The 17551-nt window shown below is 42.9% G+C and overlaps 1 protein-coding gene across 1 annotated transcript in view; it reads right to left on the bottom strand.

The window, feature by feature from the left end:
* LOC124545780 (cyclic nucleotide-gated cation channel alpha-3-like) overlaps positions 1–17551 on the bottom strand; it is a gene marked incomplete at its 3' end in the record, with an annotated part of 672390 nt that overhangs the window by 399305 nt on the left and 255534 nt on the right. Inside the window, exon 7 of the mRNA XM_047124727.1 lies at positions 8822–8827. Within this exon, the coding sequence (XP_046980683.1) occupies positions 8822–8827 (6 nt within the window). The remainder of the gene's footprint in view (positions 1–8821; positions 8828–17551) is intronic.

Raw genomic sequence — 17551 nt, 5'->3', positions numbered from 1 at the left:
GCATACATGTAGATGCAGATTTGTGTGTGTGTGTGTGTGTGTGTGTGTGTGTGTGTGTGTGTGCGGTAGGTTAGTTTGGAGAAGCGAATGAAGTTAACGGGTGGTTAGCCGCAGGGCTGTGCTCTGCCAAGGACGGCGGCCGCATAAAAGAGGGAAGCGCGCTGCGACTTCGGCTCCGGCGCCGCATGCTCTCTTCGCCTTTGGGGGGCGGAAGGCGCTCACGCACCATTACTTGCGCACAACGGCGGCGGACCGGGCGCCCCGGGGCAACATCCCGCACGCGTGGCGGGCCCTCCACGCGCCAGTGGCTGGTCGCAGAGGAATCACTCGCGCTCCGCTGACTATATCCCCACCACGCACTTCCTCTCGTTCCGTAATCGGATCGAGGCACCGTCTCTCACGGAGGCTAGTTGCATCTCTCTCATAACAAGATACCGCGCCCGAAACGTGTAACGGTGCTCAGCCTCCGTACCGTGTCTTGCTGAAGTACAAAGTCAGAACACGTCCCTTAAAGCCCAAACACACACAGCTGTGATACAGTTGACACTCGCCTTCATACTGAAGTGTGTGTAAGCAAGAAATTGGCATTCCGCTGAGGGTTAGTATCAGTGCGAGTTGGCATCAACGACGTCTGCCACCTAGGTTTTGAGGCCATCGTCAGTTCATACAGGCGGCTGACGGACGTGGTAAAGGATTTTGGCCTCGCACACAGGGTGCATGCGGATCTCGGAATTAGGAACATTGGTCTCAGAGTTGATCTGTATCCTCTGGTTTGGAGTCATGCGAAAGGTCTCTGCTGACGTCTTCGCAGACTCTGTGACCGTCTTGGCTGCAGATTTCTGGAATTGTGTGGGGAATTGTGGGACTCCCCTCGATAGATCACGGGTGCACTAACCAAAGCAAGGAGCTACATAGGCAGCTGAGTACTAATGGAGTGCACGCGGTTTTTTTCAGGCTAGTCGGGGATTTGAGGTCCTCTGATGAATACTCGCCAAACCACTCGCAGATAGATAAGTCCGACCGCGTTCAGAGAAAAGACATTTCGACTGCCAAAATTTTATCAGTGAATTGTCGAAGTATTCTTAACAAAGTTCCCGAATTTACTACTCTTCAGGAAGCTTCTCGAGCTCATATTATTCTTGGAACCTAGAGCTGGTTGAAACTCGAAATAGAAAGTGTAAGTAGGCTGTTTAGGTTTTTTTTTTTTTTTTCGTCGATGGCAGTATAAAGGTCATCTTCAAATCTACGAATTAAAAATGAAAATTTGCTGTATGATACAAACAACGAATATAGTGGGAAACAAAGTAAATAGAATAGACCGTAAATGTGTATCTGGTTAGCGAAAAACTAGTCGCAACAACTGTGCTGGTTGGCAACTGAACTTTTAGCGGTATCTGACTGATTCCATAAATGTGATGATTCCGAAAGTTGGCGTTCGTGTCGTGGCGAAGATATGTGGGTATTTAAATGTACTTCTTTGGTACAAGTACATTCATGACAAAATGGAAAATAAGGCAAGTGAGATCTAAAATGTAAAAAGTTTGTGTACAGGCATTACCTGTTACAATTCTTACATTTGGGATGCTATGTTATATCGACTACGATGTAAAAATTGTTAAAAGCTTAATTGTATGAAAGAATGCAAAGACATATATTAAAATAAAGCAAAAAGAAAAAAGAAGAAAATGTAAAAAGAGAATATCTATATCAGTAAATAGTTAAAACAGTCAACAGTCCCTCGATAATCCACATCCAGTTACAGGTTACCTATCTAACATTATAGTGGCAACAAAAGTTTGATTCTGAGTATTTCATATATCTATTGTCCCAATTAAAACTTTAAAATGCTGTTGTAAACTACACATTAAGGGATGTAATCTTACATGAAAGGTTTGACACAACAAGTCAAGTGTTAAATTTAGAATCTGTTCACACGTCTTGAGCTACCGCGCAAATTACCAAGACCTTATCATGTAGTATTTGAGAATGAGACCATTTACCGACTTCCACAAAACTTGTTAAGTAATATCAAACGATCTCTTGCTGACACCTCTTACAGAATAATGAAAGGAAAAAGAAATTATCCGTTACAAAATTCTCGCTGTTCATGACGTAACCCTTAAGCGTCGGGCACGATGTACAACTTATTTTTGCCATAACACAGCCTCCACTATACCATATTTGCTAAAAAGGTCTTAAATGAACACATAAAGTAATTGTCACTTTTTTAATTTAGCGGTTTTTATTTCGGCTTTTTCAGTAGTCTACGACTGAATAACCAATATAATTAAGGTGTTCAATCATAAAGCTTTTCCATTTTTGGGGTAAAAAATTTATTGCATTGTCTCTTTTCTAAAGTAATCAAACGTTTTTAGCTGTTTTGTGTGTGGAATTTTGATTCTTTAAATCATTCGTGGTCTTGTGTTACCCGTAGGCATACTGCGGCAGAAAATAACATATTTGTCATAGTAACAGCTGCGTGATTGCAGTTTGATGACGTCATAGAAATGAATGCTTCTCCCAGTGATGTTGTTTATTTAGGTGGACACTAGCAGGGGTTGACAAAGTCTTGGTTCTGCCGGCAGCCTCACCTTGCAGCAGAAGCATGCTTATATAAACATTCAGGTACCGCTAATAGTGCAGTTGACGACGTGCAACAGCTACTGCGACGAGTTTTTGGGTAACCAGACACAGATGCAGCACACGCAGACCCTGCGCACAGGCCCAAGACCAGCGACCTAGCTCGGTCGAGTTCAGGCATAAAGTTGGATTACTGACTATCCTCTGACACAATGAGCCAGAGCCGCGCGGTCCTAGGCTCCTTGTCACGGTCCAAAAATGTGTATGTGAAATCTTATGGGACTTAACTGCTATGGTCATCAGTCCCTAAGCTTACACACTACTTAACCTAAATTATCCTAAGGACAAACACACACACCCATGCCCGAGGGAGGACTCGAACCTCCGCCGGGATCAGCCGCACAGTCCACGACTGCAGCGCCTCAGACCGTGTCACGGTCCGCGCGGCTGCCCCGTCAGAGGTTCGAGTCCTCGCTCGGGCATGTGTGTGTGTGTGTGTGTCATTAGCGTAAGTTAAAGTTAGATTATGTAGTGTGTGGAAGCTTAGGGACCGAATGACCTCAGCATTTTGATCCCATAGGAAGTTACCACAAATTACCACAATGAACCAGACGCATCACAAATTCGATAGCATTTATCACGCATACCAAGCTACGTAACGCACTCATCTACCGTCTACCAAGTTCAAGAAAATCTGAGAGCACTGGGCATTTTGATTAATTTATATAATTACGTCTCATTCAAATTTTCAGCATAACTCCATGGAAACACCTAATAAAATTCAAGGTGGGAGGAAGGACAGCGTCTCAGCGTCTTCATGCAATTACATCAGTTGTAGCCAATTCATGATGAGTCATTGTAAATAACATCACATGTGGTAATATATATATATATATATATATATATATATATATATATATATATAAATATGGCGCAGCGAAAAAATATAATAGGTTCGATGGGTAGAAGGAATAACTAATGAGGGTGTACTGAACGAAACTGAGGAAAGAAGAAATTTATGACACAACGTGATTAAAAGAAGTGGTTGAATGAGAGGACATATATATAAATTGTTTATTATCTATAATAGGAATGCGGTACCATGAGCGATTTTATTTACGATTACGGTGAGTCATCGTGAATTGGATATAACTGATGTAACTGCACGGAAGATAGCTACACAGTAGCTGAAATCTATCTGCTACAGCAGTCAAAATATACAAATACACACCTGATAGCAAACGAGCGACGTGGCGCAGTGTTTAGCACACTGGACTCACATTCCGGAGGACGACGGTTCAAACCCGTGTCTGCCCATGCTGATTTAGTTTTCCCTAAATTGCTTCAGGCAAATGCCGGGATGGTTCGTTTGAAAGGGCACGGCTGACTTCCTCTCCAGTTTTTCCCTAATCCGATGCGTCCGATGACCTCGCTGTTTCGTCCACTGCCCTCACATCAAACAACAAACCTGTTTTCAAAGTCTGTAGGGATGTGAACGGATCACGGAGGATCAGTCGTAGGTAAGGCAGCTGGATACTTAGGTCCACTGGCAAAATAACACGAAAACGCAATCAGTGTATAAAGAAGACTGCTTTCGAATCGTTTGCCCATACCATCTCAGAATATTGCTCAGGTGAGTGAGACCTATATCAAATAGGACTTGGCATACTGAAGACGTATTAAGAAGTGTAGCGCGAATGGTCACAGATTTGTCTGAATCACAAAAGAGCGCCACTAAAATGATGAAAAATATCTATTGGTGGGCTCTTGAGCTTATCCACAAATTCTCCAGCGAAAGCCTACTTACAAAATTTCGAGAACCATTAACGCGTTGATCGAGTGATATTATTTAGCCTCCGAATAGTCGCTCCCATGTGGATTGGGGGGTGCACACGGAGACATTAAAGTACTCATTCTCCCCGTATTTCATTTGCGTACATCGTACCATGCAGTCACAGTAGTTAGTAGATTACGTACGTAGAAGCAAGAAAAGCATCTACCTATAAACCTGAGCATACAGTCCGACCCCTCCCTCCGAAGGTTCGAGTCCTCCCTCCGGCATGGGTGTGTGCGTTGTCCCTAGCATAAGTTAATTTATGTAGTGTGGAAGTCTAGGGTCGGCTAACTCCAGCAGTTTGGTTCCTTAGGAATTCACACGCATTTGAACATTTGAACACTGTCCGAATACGAACATTTGCCATTTCACTTCCAATACACATTTCTTCCGCACATCACCCGCAAGGCAGTATGAGCAAAACTAGTATGTCGCACATGGAGGGCAATTTCGTTTCTCTTCTCGTGTTTTCAATTTTGTGGCGTTGTCCAGATGGTGTGAAATTTCGACAAGCAGACATCTTGACATCGTAACGCGGTCTTGATTATTGTTTCTCTTCCGCTGATCACTGATCGCTTTCTTTGTACCATTTCAATTACGCTCGTGATCACTGGTTAAGGCCAGACTGTAGTACCGATAAGAATACATCCTTGTACAGAAGTGAAACGTGGATGATGAAGGGCTGAGACAAAGAGAGAATAGAAGCTTCTGAATTGTGGCGCAGTGAAAAAATATTGAATGTTGGAAGGGTAGAAGGAATAAGTAATGAGGATGTACTGAACGAAACTGAGGAAATAAATTTATGACGCAACGTGATTAAAAGAAGTTGTTGATTCAGAGGATATATCGTGAGGCATAAAGAAATCGTCAATTTAATAATGAACGGTGATGTCGTAGAGGGAGACCAAGGCATCAGTACACTAAGTAGGTACTAGTGGATGTAGTCAGCAGTTGTAATGCAAAGATGAGAGGGCTTTCACACGATAGATTAACATGGAGAACGGCATCAAACCAGTCTTCGCACTGATGACTACCACCACCACAATCATCACCGCCGCGCGGGATTAGTCGAGCGGTCTAAGGCGCTGCAGTCATGGATTGTGCGGCTGGTCCCGGCGGAGGTTCGAGTCCTCCCTAGGACATGGGTTATGTGTGTGTTTGTCCTTAGGATAATTTAGGTTAGGTAGTGTGTAAGCTTAGGGACTGATGACCTTAGCAGTTAAGTCCCATAAGATTTCACACATATTTGAACAATCATCACCACCACTACCTCTATCTCCTCCTCCCCCTCCTCCTCCGCCACCACCACCACAACCACCACAACAACGACAACAACAACAACAACGACGTCTTCGACCTAGAATGTCATTGACTGGAACAGAATTACCTCCAAGGAAGAGACCCGCTTCGAACTGAGCTCCAACGTCCAGTGAACACATGCCTGTAGACGCTTAAGACAGTGATGGGGTAACAACCAGACTATCTGCCACCATACGTGTCGAAAACCGAGAGTAATGGGCAAGGGTTCCATTTCTTTTCATAGCAGCACCCCTTTGGTTGTCATCCGCGGTACGCTTACGATATTCTAGGCCCAGCTTTGTTTTCCCTTATGGAAAACCATCCTGGACATACATTTCAACTTACTTTTACAGCAAGATAACGCCCGATCATGCACGGTGAGAGTTTATACTGCATGCCTTCGTGTTTGCCAAATTCTTCCTTGGCCAGAGAATGCATCTCTCCCGAATTGAGAACGTTTGAAACAGCATAGGCAGCCCTCCTATACAGCTCGGGGTTTTGACGATCTAACGCGCCAGAAATATATATATATATATCCATCGGGAGGTGATCCAACAACTCTATCAATCAACGCTAAGCCAAATAACTGTCTGCATGAGGACCAGAGGTGGGCCAACTCGCTACTGCCTTGCCCGATTTGTGAAGCTCTTCGTCTTGAATAAGTCAACCAGTTTTTCTGAAATTGTCAAATCAACATCTGACGTCACATCTACTGATTTCTGTTCCGTCTTTGCTTGTACTGTACAAAGAGGCAAACTGAAAGTGTTACATCATGAACAATTTGAACTGAAGCTATTAACCAGATAATCCAGTATTTCCGTGCCTTTCTGATACTTTGTTTAAAATTATATCATTACGAGAGCTTACTGACACTAGTTTCAGTGTACAAAACAGCCATTCCTAAGAAAGAAGGAATAATATTGTGAGTACACAATGAGAACTAAGTGCTCTATCGTTTCTGGAACGTCACAGTTGGCGACCACAGCAGAGTAATCCCAACGGACGGCAGCTGCGTCTTACTGGCATCCTTAAGACTGTGAGGAAGGTGGCTTCTTTTTACATACTGTCAATTATTCGCCCTGCATTGAAGTCTAAGCTGGAGAGGTATGAATGTCACGAATTAATTATATCTGTGATCTATCCCTAGCCTGAGAGGGTTCACAGACATCACCTTACGAGTTTTCTTGTCTGTTCCGAGTCCCTTAATGCACTGCAAGCGCTTCACCAAATGTATCCGGTAGACCCGCTGATTCAGCTGATCCATGACTGCTTACAGCGGCTCTAACGCCATGGCAAGGAGGTGATCTTTTGCTGGATACCTGGCCACGTTGGGATACAGGGTATCGAAATGGCTGATAAAGCTGCCAAGGAAGCATGTCGGTATGGTGCTGTCCATCACTGTCCCATCCCGTATCCCGTTGCATGCCATTATTTTCTGACAGATGCATCAAGCGTCAGTGGGAGACTCATTGGTTGCAGGTGTCGGACAACAAACTGCGGTCACTCAAACCGACCACAAAAGCTTGGCGGACTTCGTGTAAGCCTCGCTGCTGGAAGGAGGTTTCGCTTGCTAGACTGCGCCTCGGGCATAGCCCTTTCACACATGGCTTCCTCCTCCGGGGTGAGAATCCACCTTTCTGTGAAGTTTGTGGCGTGCCACTTTCAGTTCAGCATATTGTGGCTACGTGTGTCCTCTATACTGATAATAGGGCAGCCATTGGTCTCGCTGGAGATCTGCCCACCGTCCTCGCAGATACCGATACCAGCGTTAACAGAGTGGTGAAATTTTGTGAACTATCAGGCCTCATCCCTAAACAGGTGGGGAAGGGCATGTGAGGACAGCCTTTGTCCCCACCCATGAGATTTCATGTTGACTTCTCGTCAGGGCGCTGATGACCACGATGTTGAGCGCCCCCTCAACCCAACTCATCATCATCTATCCCTAGCTCGTCTAGTCGATCTGAAAGCCACTCACAGAAATCACAGAATCCCACTCACTGTCGTAATTTTTCTTGACTTTACGCCATGTAATTGTCTATGGTAAGGTGTCAACGGTAAACTACGCATGGAAAATCGGCGTCTAAATCCAGCTCCAGTCATCCATTCCCGGCGGTTAGTGGTGACATTCTGCCTGTAACCTCTGCCCGGATTTCAGCAATTGTTACCCGCCTTATTCGTCAGAGCCAGCCGGACAATCCTACAATCGTCTGGAGAGACGCGTGCCTACTCTTCCTGTCGCACTGTCCGCCACAGCGTCACGACTCTTCCTGCAGTAACTACGCTACAACCAACCATCCGTGCGATCTCTCCGTGTAATGTTCCCGTGTCTCTAAGTACAAATTTGGATGTAGATGGAGGCTCATAATACACGTAGCCGCCTTATCCAAATAACTGGTGGTCATAATTGAAGTGCAGCCACTCACGGTGGTCCAGTATGGGCTGTAATTATCACATGGCAGCAAAACTTATTAGATGTGCTAACGGATTAATCCAGAACAGATTTACGGTGCAAAAACACCCGCCAGGTTAGCCGAGAGCGCTAATCCGCTTCTTCCTGGACTCGGGTAGGCGCGCCGGCCCTGAAACGAATCCGCCCACCGGATTAACGACGAGGGTCGGTGTGCTGGCCAGCCTGGATGTGGATTTTAGGCGGTTTTCCACATCCCTCTAGGTGAATACCGGACTGGTCCCCACGTCCCGCCTCAGTTACACGACTCACAGACATTTGACACACATCCGCACTTTTCCATGATTTACACTAGACGCAGACAGCGGGGGTACTCTGATTCCGTCCTGGGGGGGACCGGGGTGGCAGCAGGAAGGGCATCCGGCTACCCCTTCACATTAACATGCCAAATCCGATTTAACCACGCCAACACCGCGCACAATGCGGGACCAAGGCGGAAGCGATAGATAGAATTTACGCTGTAAAAAATTAGTTCCAATTTTGGCCGCCAGGTGCTGATCAGCTCTCATAAGCGACCCCAGTGGTCATATTGAACAAATTGTGAAAGCAGCGATTACTAATGAAATCATTATTTCTCACTTGATTAACGTTTCTGACCACGTGCGGTATCTAATCCATTACACATGGAAACATTTTTATACGTCTTTCTTGCAATCACTCCACCAGACTTGCATGTTGTGTCCAAGACTCCAACAAATTTTTTTTCAGCGTAAATCGACTCCGCAATAACGCATTAGAGTGTCTGCCAAGTTTCGCTGCCATAAGATAAATACCGACCATACTGGACTTTCATGGGTAGCTGGAGATTATAACGTGGTTCGTCTGTGTGGAACTGTTAAGGTAATGTGATAAATAAGTTGACTGTCAATACCTTGAATTACCGTTGCTTTGTTGTTTTTCCCAATTGATGGAAGCGAGAATAATTCGCAGGCTGTTGAAGTACTCGCTCGAAAGCTTTCTTCTGACTCCTTAGTTCACCAGCAATCAAAGAGTCATATCAAAAGATCTTCTACAGGGAAAAGAAACCTGTAGTGAGACTGGGAACAAAGAAGTTTGTTATTTTGTAAATACGACAACAGTCTTTGATCACTAATATTTTTACTATTCAGTTACCGATTTCAATCATTATGATCATCTTGAGACTGATCTAGAAAGGGAAACTGTGCATATTTCTGAGAATGGGCGTAATAATAGAGTTTCAGCTATTACAGGCAATATCGTAAAATACATATGTACTATTAGGAAACTTACCTATCCTCATGAAGATAACAAATATGCAAATAAAATATACAGCCAAAATGATACTATTTGCTTTGCACCTGTGCCCGTGACTTTTTAAGCCTTTGACGTGCTACTGTCAATTAATTTTATTGTACTGCATGTTTCACATATTTATTTGCAGCCAGCTTTTGTAATTAAACTAATACCTCTCTCTGCACCCATATTAAAACTCTCACTCCCTCTTGAATTCCATTTTGACGTATCCAATCAACTTTTATGCAGACTGTCTAAGGCCAAACATTTCTGACTTCGTATCACACCTTTGCTAACTGTCTTCGGCCAGTGACATCTAGCGACCACGCCCCCTCAGCTGTGTGAACGGTAGTTGTGAGCACAACACGCCAGCTACAACCCGACATTGCGGGTCAGGAATGTTTACCACTTTATCATGATTTTACTGTCTGGCTATATATTTTATTTGCTTACTCTGTTAACTTCATGAAGACAGGTATGTTTTCTAACCTTCTAGACTATGTATATTATGATACTACTTGCAATATTTGACAGCCTACTATTGCAAACGTTTTTCAGAGATATGTATATTTTCTCTTTTTAGATCAACATGAAGATGATCATAATGATTGAAACTGAATAGACAGATAAGACAGATATTTGAGATCAGAGACTGTTGTGTTATTTACGGAGTTTAGTAACACTGAATGGCTGTCACCTACATAGTGACGGTCATCCCTCGTCACATATGTACCATGTTGATATAATTAAAGTGCACAGAGATCCTGTGTGGGTGGCAATTATCGTATGGCAGTGAACCTTGGTAGATGTTCTAAACCGCAAAAGCAATTTACGCTGGAAAAGAAAATTACTTCCAATTTTGCCCACCAGGAGCAAATCTGGCGCTGTGAATGCAAGAAAGACGTATATTTCGGAAACATTTCGGAAATATGTAACGGATTAGGAATGGGATGTGGGCAGAAACGACAAATAACAGGATGATTTTATTATTAATCAGCACTTACACAATATCAGCATTGGAGACATCGTCGAAATATTGTACAGCGCCAGATTTGCACCTAGTGGCCAAAATTGGAACAAATTTTTTCCAGCGTAAATCGGTTCCGCATTAACGCATTAGCATATCTACCAAGATTCGGTAATAGTGCACGTTAGACTACTGTGGGTAGATGCATTTTAATTATAACCACTTGGAACGTCGTCAGAACTGAGCTATTAAATGTACTACGTGCATAGTACTACTTTAACAGTTTTTCAGATTATACGGAGCGAAGTTCTTTCTGAGTCAGCATAAACTTGACTGCAAAGAACTTGTTTCGTTGCTTTTTAGTCCTCTGGAAACTAAACTGGTGAGAACCTACGCCCAGCTTAATTTCTGCGAACTGCAGTTGCCGGCGTGAGTTACGGCGTCTCGGAGCGACTGTTTTGCTGCCTCCGCTGCCCAGTGTGCTGGACGGCTTTAACGCGTCTGGACGGAAGCCAGGAGGCCCGCGAGGAGCACGCAATATCGGCAGCGGCCGCGATTTCCTGGAGAATTCTAGCCAGAAACGGGGCGCTGGGAGACACATAAAACGTCTCGTGGCCAAGCCGCTGCTCGTCAAGTCTTTCACGGTGATACTGGGTGTCCTTTCGTGTACAGTGTGCTAACATATCGCTCGTAGGTTGTGAACGGTGCAGAGCTGTTGAAGGAGCATTGAACTCAGTACGTCTTTGATATGTAAAGTAGTATGTTCGTCTGTTGACAAAGACCTTAATGCTGATGCCGCTGTTGTTTCTGTGGCCTTTATAGGTTATTCATTTGGCGACAGACCATAGTCTCGAGTGGAATTCAATGAACTGAGTGAGCTACATTCTCAAATTCTTATAGCACATACAACGTGTAGTTCGGTGCCGAAGCCAAATTTTATCATCAAATACAGTTTAATGCTTTAAAATGATGCTCCCAATTATCCAAACGAAAGAATCGAAAAAAACCAGATCTCGCACAATTTTCATCTGTTTGCAATTGAGTTTTATTTTAATTTTCACTAGAAGGGGAAATGAATCGTACTGTTGGGATGAAGAAGTTCGTCAAAAGTCTTGTTCTTCATTTAAAGCTCTTACCTACACTATTACGTACACCGACGAGCCAAAACATTATGACCGCTTGTTTAATAGGGTAAGTGTCGACTTTTCAAACGCCGTTCAGCAGCGATTCTGCTTGGAATGGACCCCGCAGGTTATGGATAGGTTTCCAGAGGTATGTGGCACCAGGTCACAAAATTCTCGCAGATTTCGGGACGGTGTTTCCTGGGCACACAGCTAGGTAGAGATCACGGGCATTTGCTGGCTAAGACATCAATGTAAGTTCACTACTTTGCTCCTCAAAGCACTGCAACATGGTTGTGGGCTTGTGTCGTGGAAGACGTCCTGGAAGACGTCATCGCCATCAGAAAAGACTTGAACCACGAAAGGATGCAGGTGGTCCACAATAATATTCATATAATTACAGAATGTATGTATAGCCATTTCGGTTGAATAATATTGTTATCAAATAGACCATGGATTGGACAGCACTAAGTCTGTCTTCGTCAGAATAAAAATTACATAGGATGGCCTAGAAAGTGTAATGATATGTGTCAAAATTACGATGTACTTAATAGGATTACTTCCATAAAATGTACAAACAGTGTGCTTACACTTAATAACACTATAGGTGAAAAACATCTGACCAAAAATGCTCTCGTCAAACAGAAATTGCCACAAGAACAAAAATTAAACTGTAAAAATGTACCATGTTTGTCAACTGGAATAAAATATTCCCTCAAAATACAGTGGCAGTCGGGTGGCCGCTTAGGGCTAAAAACTGCATCAAATAGCAGCTACCGTCATACTAGACGGCTATCAGGCCAATGAAGCCACGAGTTGGACACGAAAACAGGTTCGCGCCATCTAACAAGTTAAGTGATGGAATTACAGACAACAGAAAATGAGGCACTGCACAGACAATTTTAAACATTACAGGCAACACCAGGAACCAATGCATGAAAGTTACAATATACCTAAACGGTTTTATTTTACAAAAGATATACAGTTCAAATGATGTACATAGAATATATGAAAATGGAAAGGCTGGTTCAAATGGCTCTGAGCACTATGGGACTTAACTTCTGAGGTCATCAGTCCCCTAGAACTTAGAACTACTTAAACCTAACTAACCTAAGGACATCACATACATTCATGCCCGAGGCAGGATTCGAATCTGCGACCGTCGCGGTCGCGCGGTTTCAGACTGTAGCGCCTAGAACCGCTCGGCCACTTTGGCCGGCCATGGAAAGGAAAACGATGTTTAAGAGTCCACATTGAGGAGAGTATCGCCATTCAGGCCATTTTTAATTAGCGGCGCTATACCATGTAAACAGTTTTAGTTGCGTAATTGCAACTGTTTGTTAAGAATGAGACCGTCCTCCGATGATAGCTGTTTAAAAATCTCTAGCTCTTCTAAGATGTCAAGCCTAAAGCCTTTTTCCTCCGAGTGCAAGATCTCGACATCTTTAGGATTATGAAGGAAACGATGTATCCTGTAAGAAATTGGACCCAGAAATGGTATAGAGAAAATTTTTTTTCTTTTCATTAGGTTCATTATTAGCAAGGCCTAGAGTGGTGATTCTTGTTGGTTTTCCTACTAGAAGGATCATAGCCATTATTGACAGCAACAGTTTTAATGAGATTAATTTCAAAATTGAGATTTTCAGAAGAAAGGGGTGTGGAGGTGGCTCTATGAATAGCTGAATGAAACCAGGCCATCTTATGAGAATGCGGGTGTACTGAAGAGAATGGTAGAATTTTGTCAGAAATGGTTTTTTTACCGGAGGTATTGAAGCTAATATTGTCGTCTACTATCGTAAGAGTGAGATCCTAAAAGTTTAATTGCTGGAACTCATTTTCTCGTTCACAGGTGAAAGAAATATTTTCATGAATCTCGTTGAACATATTAAAATGTCTATCAATGCCGTCATTAGGCCCTTTGAGAATGATCAAAATGTCGTCGACGTATCTAGCTGTGAAAGAATGCATACAGCTGACGCTGAAAATTTATTGAAAAATTTTACTTCTAAGGAATTAATGAACACATCTACAAGGATTAATGCTATGGTGTTCCCAATTGCAAGGCCATCTAGTTGCTGATATAGTATCCCATTAAATTCAAAATAATTGTATTTTACTGCAATAAGAAGTAAATTCATAAAGTCGGAGATTTGCTCATTAGATAAATCTTTTTTGAAAGAACGTAAATTATTTCTACTATGGTTCAAATGGCTCTGAGCGCTACGGGACTTAACTTCTGAGGTCATCAGTCCCCTAGAACTTAGAACTACTTAAACCCAACTAACCTAAGGACATCACACACATCCATGCCCGAGGCAGGATTCGAACCTGCGACCGTAGCGGTCGCGCGGTTCCAGACTGTAGCGCCCAGAACCGCTCGGCCACCCCGACCGGCTTTTCTACTATGTCTAAGGCTTCAAGTACCGGCACATTTGTGTAAAGATTGTTTATGTCAAAGGAAATTTTATATACTAAATCTTGACTATTGGAAACAGAATAATTGCTACGGAAAGCTAACAAGTTTTTCAATATATCTTGCAATGTTCACAATTCAACTTTCGCTGGCCATTTGCTAATCACGGGACATACTCATAAAGATGTAAAAGACGGCCAGATCTTGCACTCGGAGAAAGAAGGCTTTAATATTAACATCTTAGAAGAGCTAGAGATATTTAAACACCTATCATCGAAGGACGGTCTCATTCTTAACAAACAGTTGCAGTTACGCAACTAAAACTTTTTACATGGTATAGAGCCGCTTATTAAAATGGCCTGAATGGCGATACTCTCCTCAATGTAGACTCTTAAACATCGTTTTCTTTCCATTTTCATATATTCTATGTACATTATTTGAACTGTATTACTTTTGTAAAATAAAACGTTTAAGGTATATTGTAACTTTCATGCATTGGTTCCTGGTGTTGCCTGTAATGTTTAAAATTGTCTGTGCAGTGCCTCATTTTCTGTTGTGTGTAATTCGATCACATCTTGTTAGATGGCGCGAACCTGTTTTCGTGTCCAACTCGTGGCTGCATTGGCCTGTTAGCCGTCTAGTATGACGGTAGCTGCTGTTTGATGCAGTTCTTGGCGCTAAGCGGCCTCGCGACTGCCATTGTATTTCGATGGAACGTTTTATTCCAGTTGACAAACATGTTACATTTTTACAGTTTAATTTATTTTCTTATGACAATTTATATTTGACTATAGCATTTTTGCTCAGATGTTTTTCACCCATGTTTGTACCTTTTATGGAAGTAATGCTGTTAAGTATATTGTATTTTGGAGCCATGTCTTTATATTTTCTAGGTAATCCTACGTAATTTTTCCAATTAAGACCGCCTTACTGCTGTCAAAACCATTGCCAATTTGACAACAATTTTATGCAATCGAGGTGGCTATATTCTGGGTGAGTTACCTGACGTTACCGCTGGATATATTTCGTAAACCACATCAGATACTGACGAACCGATTCCACAGACCGAACGTGAGAAGAGGGGCTAGTGTAATTGTTTAATACTAACCATACAAAAATGCACGGAAGAATGTTTTTTAACACAAACCTACGTTTTTTTAAATGGAACCCCGTTAGTTTTGTTAGCACATCTGAACATATAAACAAATACGTAATCAGTGCCGTTTGTTGCATTGTAAAATTTTAATTACATCCGGAGATATTGTAACCTAAATTTGACGCTTGAGTACCACTCCTCCGCTGTTCAATCGTGTGTATCGGAGAGCACCGAATTACGTAGGGATCCAAAGGGAACGGTGATGGACCTTAGGTACAGAAGAGACTGGAACAGCACATTACGTCCACATGCTAACACCTTTTTATTGGGCTTTTTCACTGACGCACATGTACATTACCATGAGGGATGAGGTACACGTACACAAGTGGTTTCCGTTTTCAATTACGGAGTGGAATAGAGTGTGTCCCGACATGTCAGGCCAATAGATGTTCAATGTGGTGGCCATCATTTGCTGCATACAATTGCAATCTCTGGCGTAATGAATGTCGTACACGCCGCAGTACATCTGGTGTAATGTCGCTGCAGGCTGCCACAATACGTTGTTTCATATCCTCTGGGGTTGTAGGCACATCACGGTACACATTCTCCTTTAACGTACCCCACAGAAAGAAGTCCAGAGGTGTATGATCACGAGAACGGGCTGGCCAATTTATGCGTCCTCCAGGTCCTATCAAAAGCCCGTCGAACATCCTGTCAAGGGTCAGCCTAGTGTTAATTGCGGAATGTGCAGGTGCACCATCATGCTGATACCACATGCGACGACGCGTTTCCAGTGGGACATTTTCGAGCAACGTTGGCAGATCATTCTGTAGAAACGCGATGTCTGTTGCAGTGCTCTCCGATACACACAATCGAGCAGCGGAGGAGTGGTACTCACACGTCAACTTTAGGTTACAATATCTCCGGATGTAATTAAAATTTTACAATGCAACAAACGGCACTGATTACGTATTTGTTTACATGTTCAGATGTGCTAACAAAACTAACGGGGTTCCATTTAAAAAAAACGTAGGTTTGTGTTAAAAAACATACTTCCGTGCATTTTTGTGTGGTTAGTATTAAACAATTACACTAGCCCCTCTCCTCACGTTCGGTCTGTGGAAACGGTTCGTCAGTATTTGATGTGGTTTACGAAATATATCCAGCGGTAACGTTAGGTGACTCACCCCGTATACATTCTGTATGTAAGTTAACGTACGGATGATGGTACTCAGCCCATAAAAATGTTTAAAATTTCGATGTTCTCATAGTCCACAGCTGTCGTGGTGTCTTCGAGTACAACATAGATCCCATATTATCCGATTATACAGGCTCTTGTGCAAAGATATTTCAGTTCGAAATTATAGCGTCTACTTTGGAAACGAAACAATAATACGAACAATGAACCTACCTCGATAACGTGAAGTATATGTGCTATATCAATTATCAGGTCTATCAATACCACCTGTGATCTGAAAACCTGAGAGCATTTAGGTTCAAAATGGTTCAAATGGCTCTGAGCACTATGGGACTCAACTGCTGAGGTCATTAGTCCCCTAGAACTTAGAACTAGTTAAACCTAACTAACCTAAGGACATCACAAACATCCATGCCCGAGGCAGGATTCGAACCTGCGACCGTAGCGGTCTCGCGGTTCCAGACTGCAGCGCCTTTAACCGCACGGCCACTTCGGCCGGCTGAGAGCATTTAGGAAACAGCAGATAACACATAGTTCTTGAACGATAAATAGTGAAAATGACTCGATAAGCCATTCACTTTCTGATAAACGTTTCTAATGCAGGTCAGCAGTGTTGTAAATTTTCCGTGTCCTGCCTTTGTCTGTGGATCTGAAGTAAAAGCACGCGATGTGGTGCACAGCTGTTGCAGAATGATACAGATTATTGTATATTCCTGACGGGAACTATCACGTTTAAAATACGAGATCACTTACTGAAGGAAGCCTGAGCTGCACTACGGCGTTCCACTAGTAAATGACGTATAAGTTATCGTTTTTCATATCGTTTCGGTGAAATAAGTGGCAGGCTAAGGTTCACTGGATACTGAAAAAGGCAGTCTGTCGGCAAAGGAGGTTGCTTATTAAAAAAAATGGTTCAAATGGCTCTGAGCACATGGGACTCAACTGCTGAGGTCATTAGTCCCCTAGAACTTAGAACTAGTTAAACCTAACTAACCTAAGGACATCACAAACATCCATGCCCGAGGCAGGATTCGAACCTGTGACCGTAGCGGTCTTGCGGTTCCAGACTGCAGCGCCTTTAACTGCACGGCCACTTCGGCCGGCTGTTGCTTATAAAACTCTTGTACGATCAGTCATAGAAAATTGACGAAGTGTTTGGAAGGCATAACAAATTCTACTAGAAAGTCAGATTTCAGTTCGTCAGCTTGATTCTGGACATAAATGAATGTTTGAGAATGGGACTGTGACACAAAAACTACTCCAATAAAAACAAAGCCTACATGTTAGAATTCTACTTCCAAAAACAAATGTCTGTGGATACT

Source organism: Schistocerca americana, chromosome 8, assembly GCF_021461395.2.
Source record: "Schistocerca americana isolate TAMUIC-IGC-003095 chromosome 8, iqSchAmer2.1, whole genome shotgun sequence".
Classification (NCBI taxonomy): Eukaryota; Metazoa; Arthropoda; class Insecta; order Orthoptera; family Acrididae; genus Schistocerca; species Schistocerca americana.
This window is presented reverse-complemented; position numbering and strand designations above follow the sequence as displayed.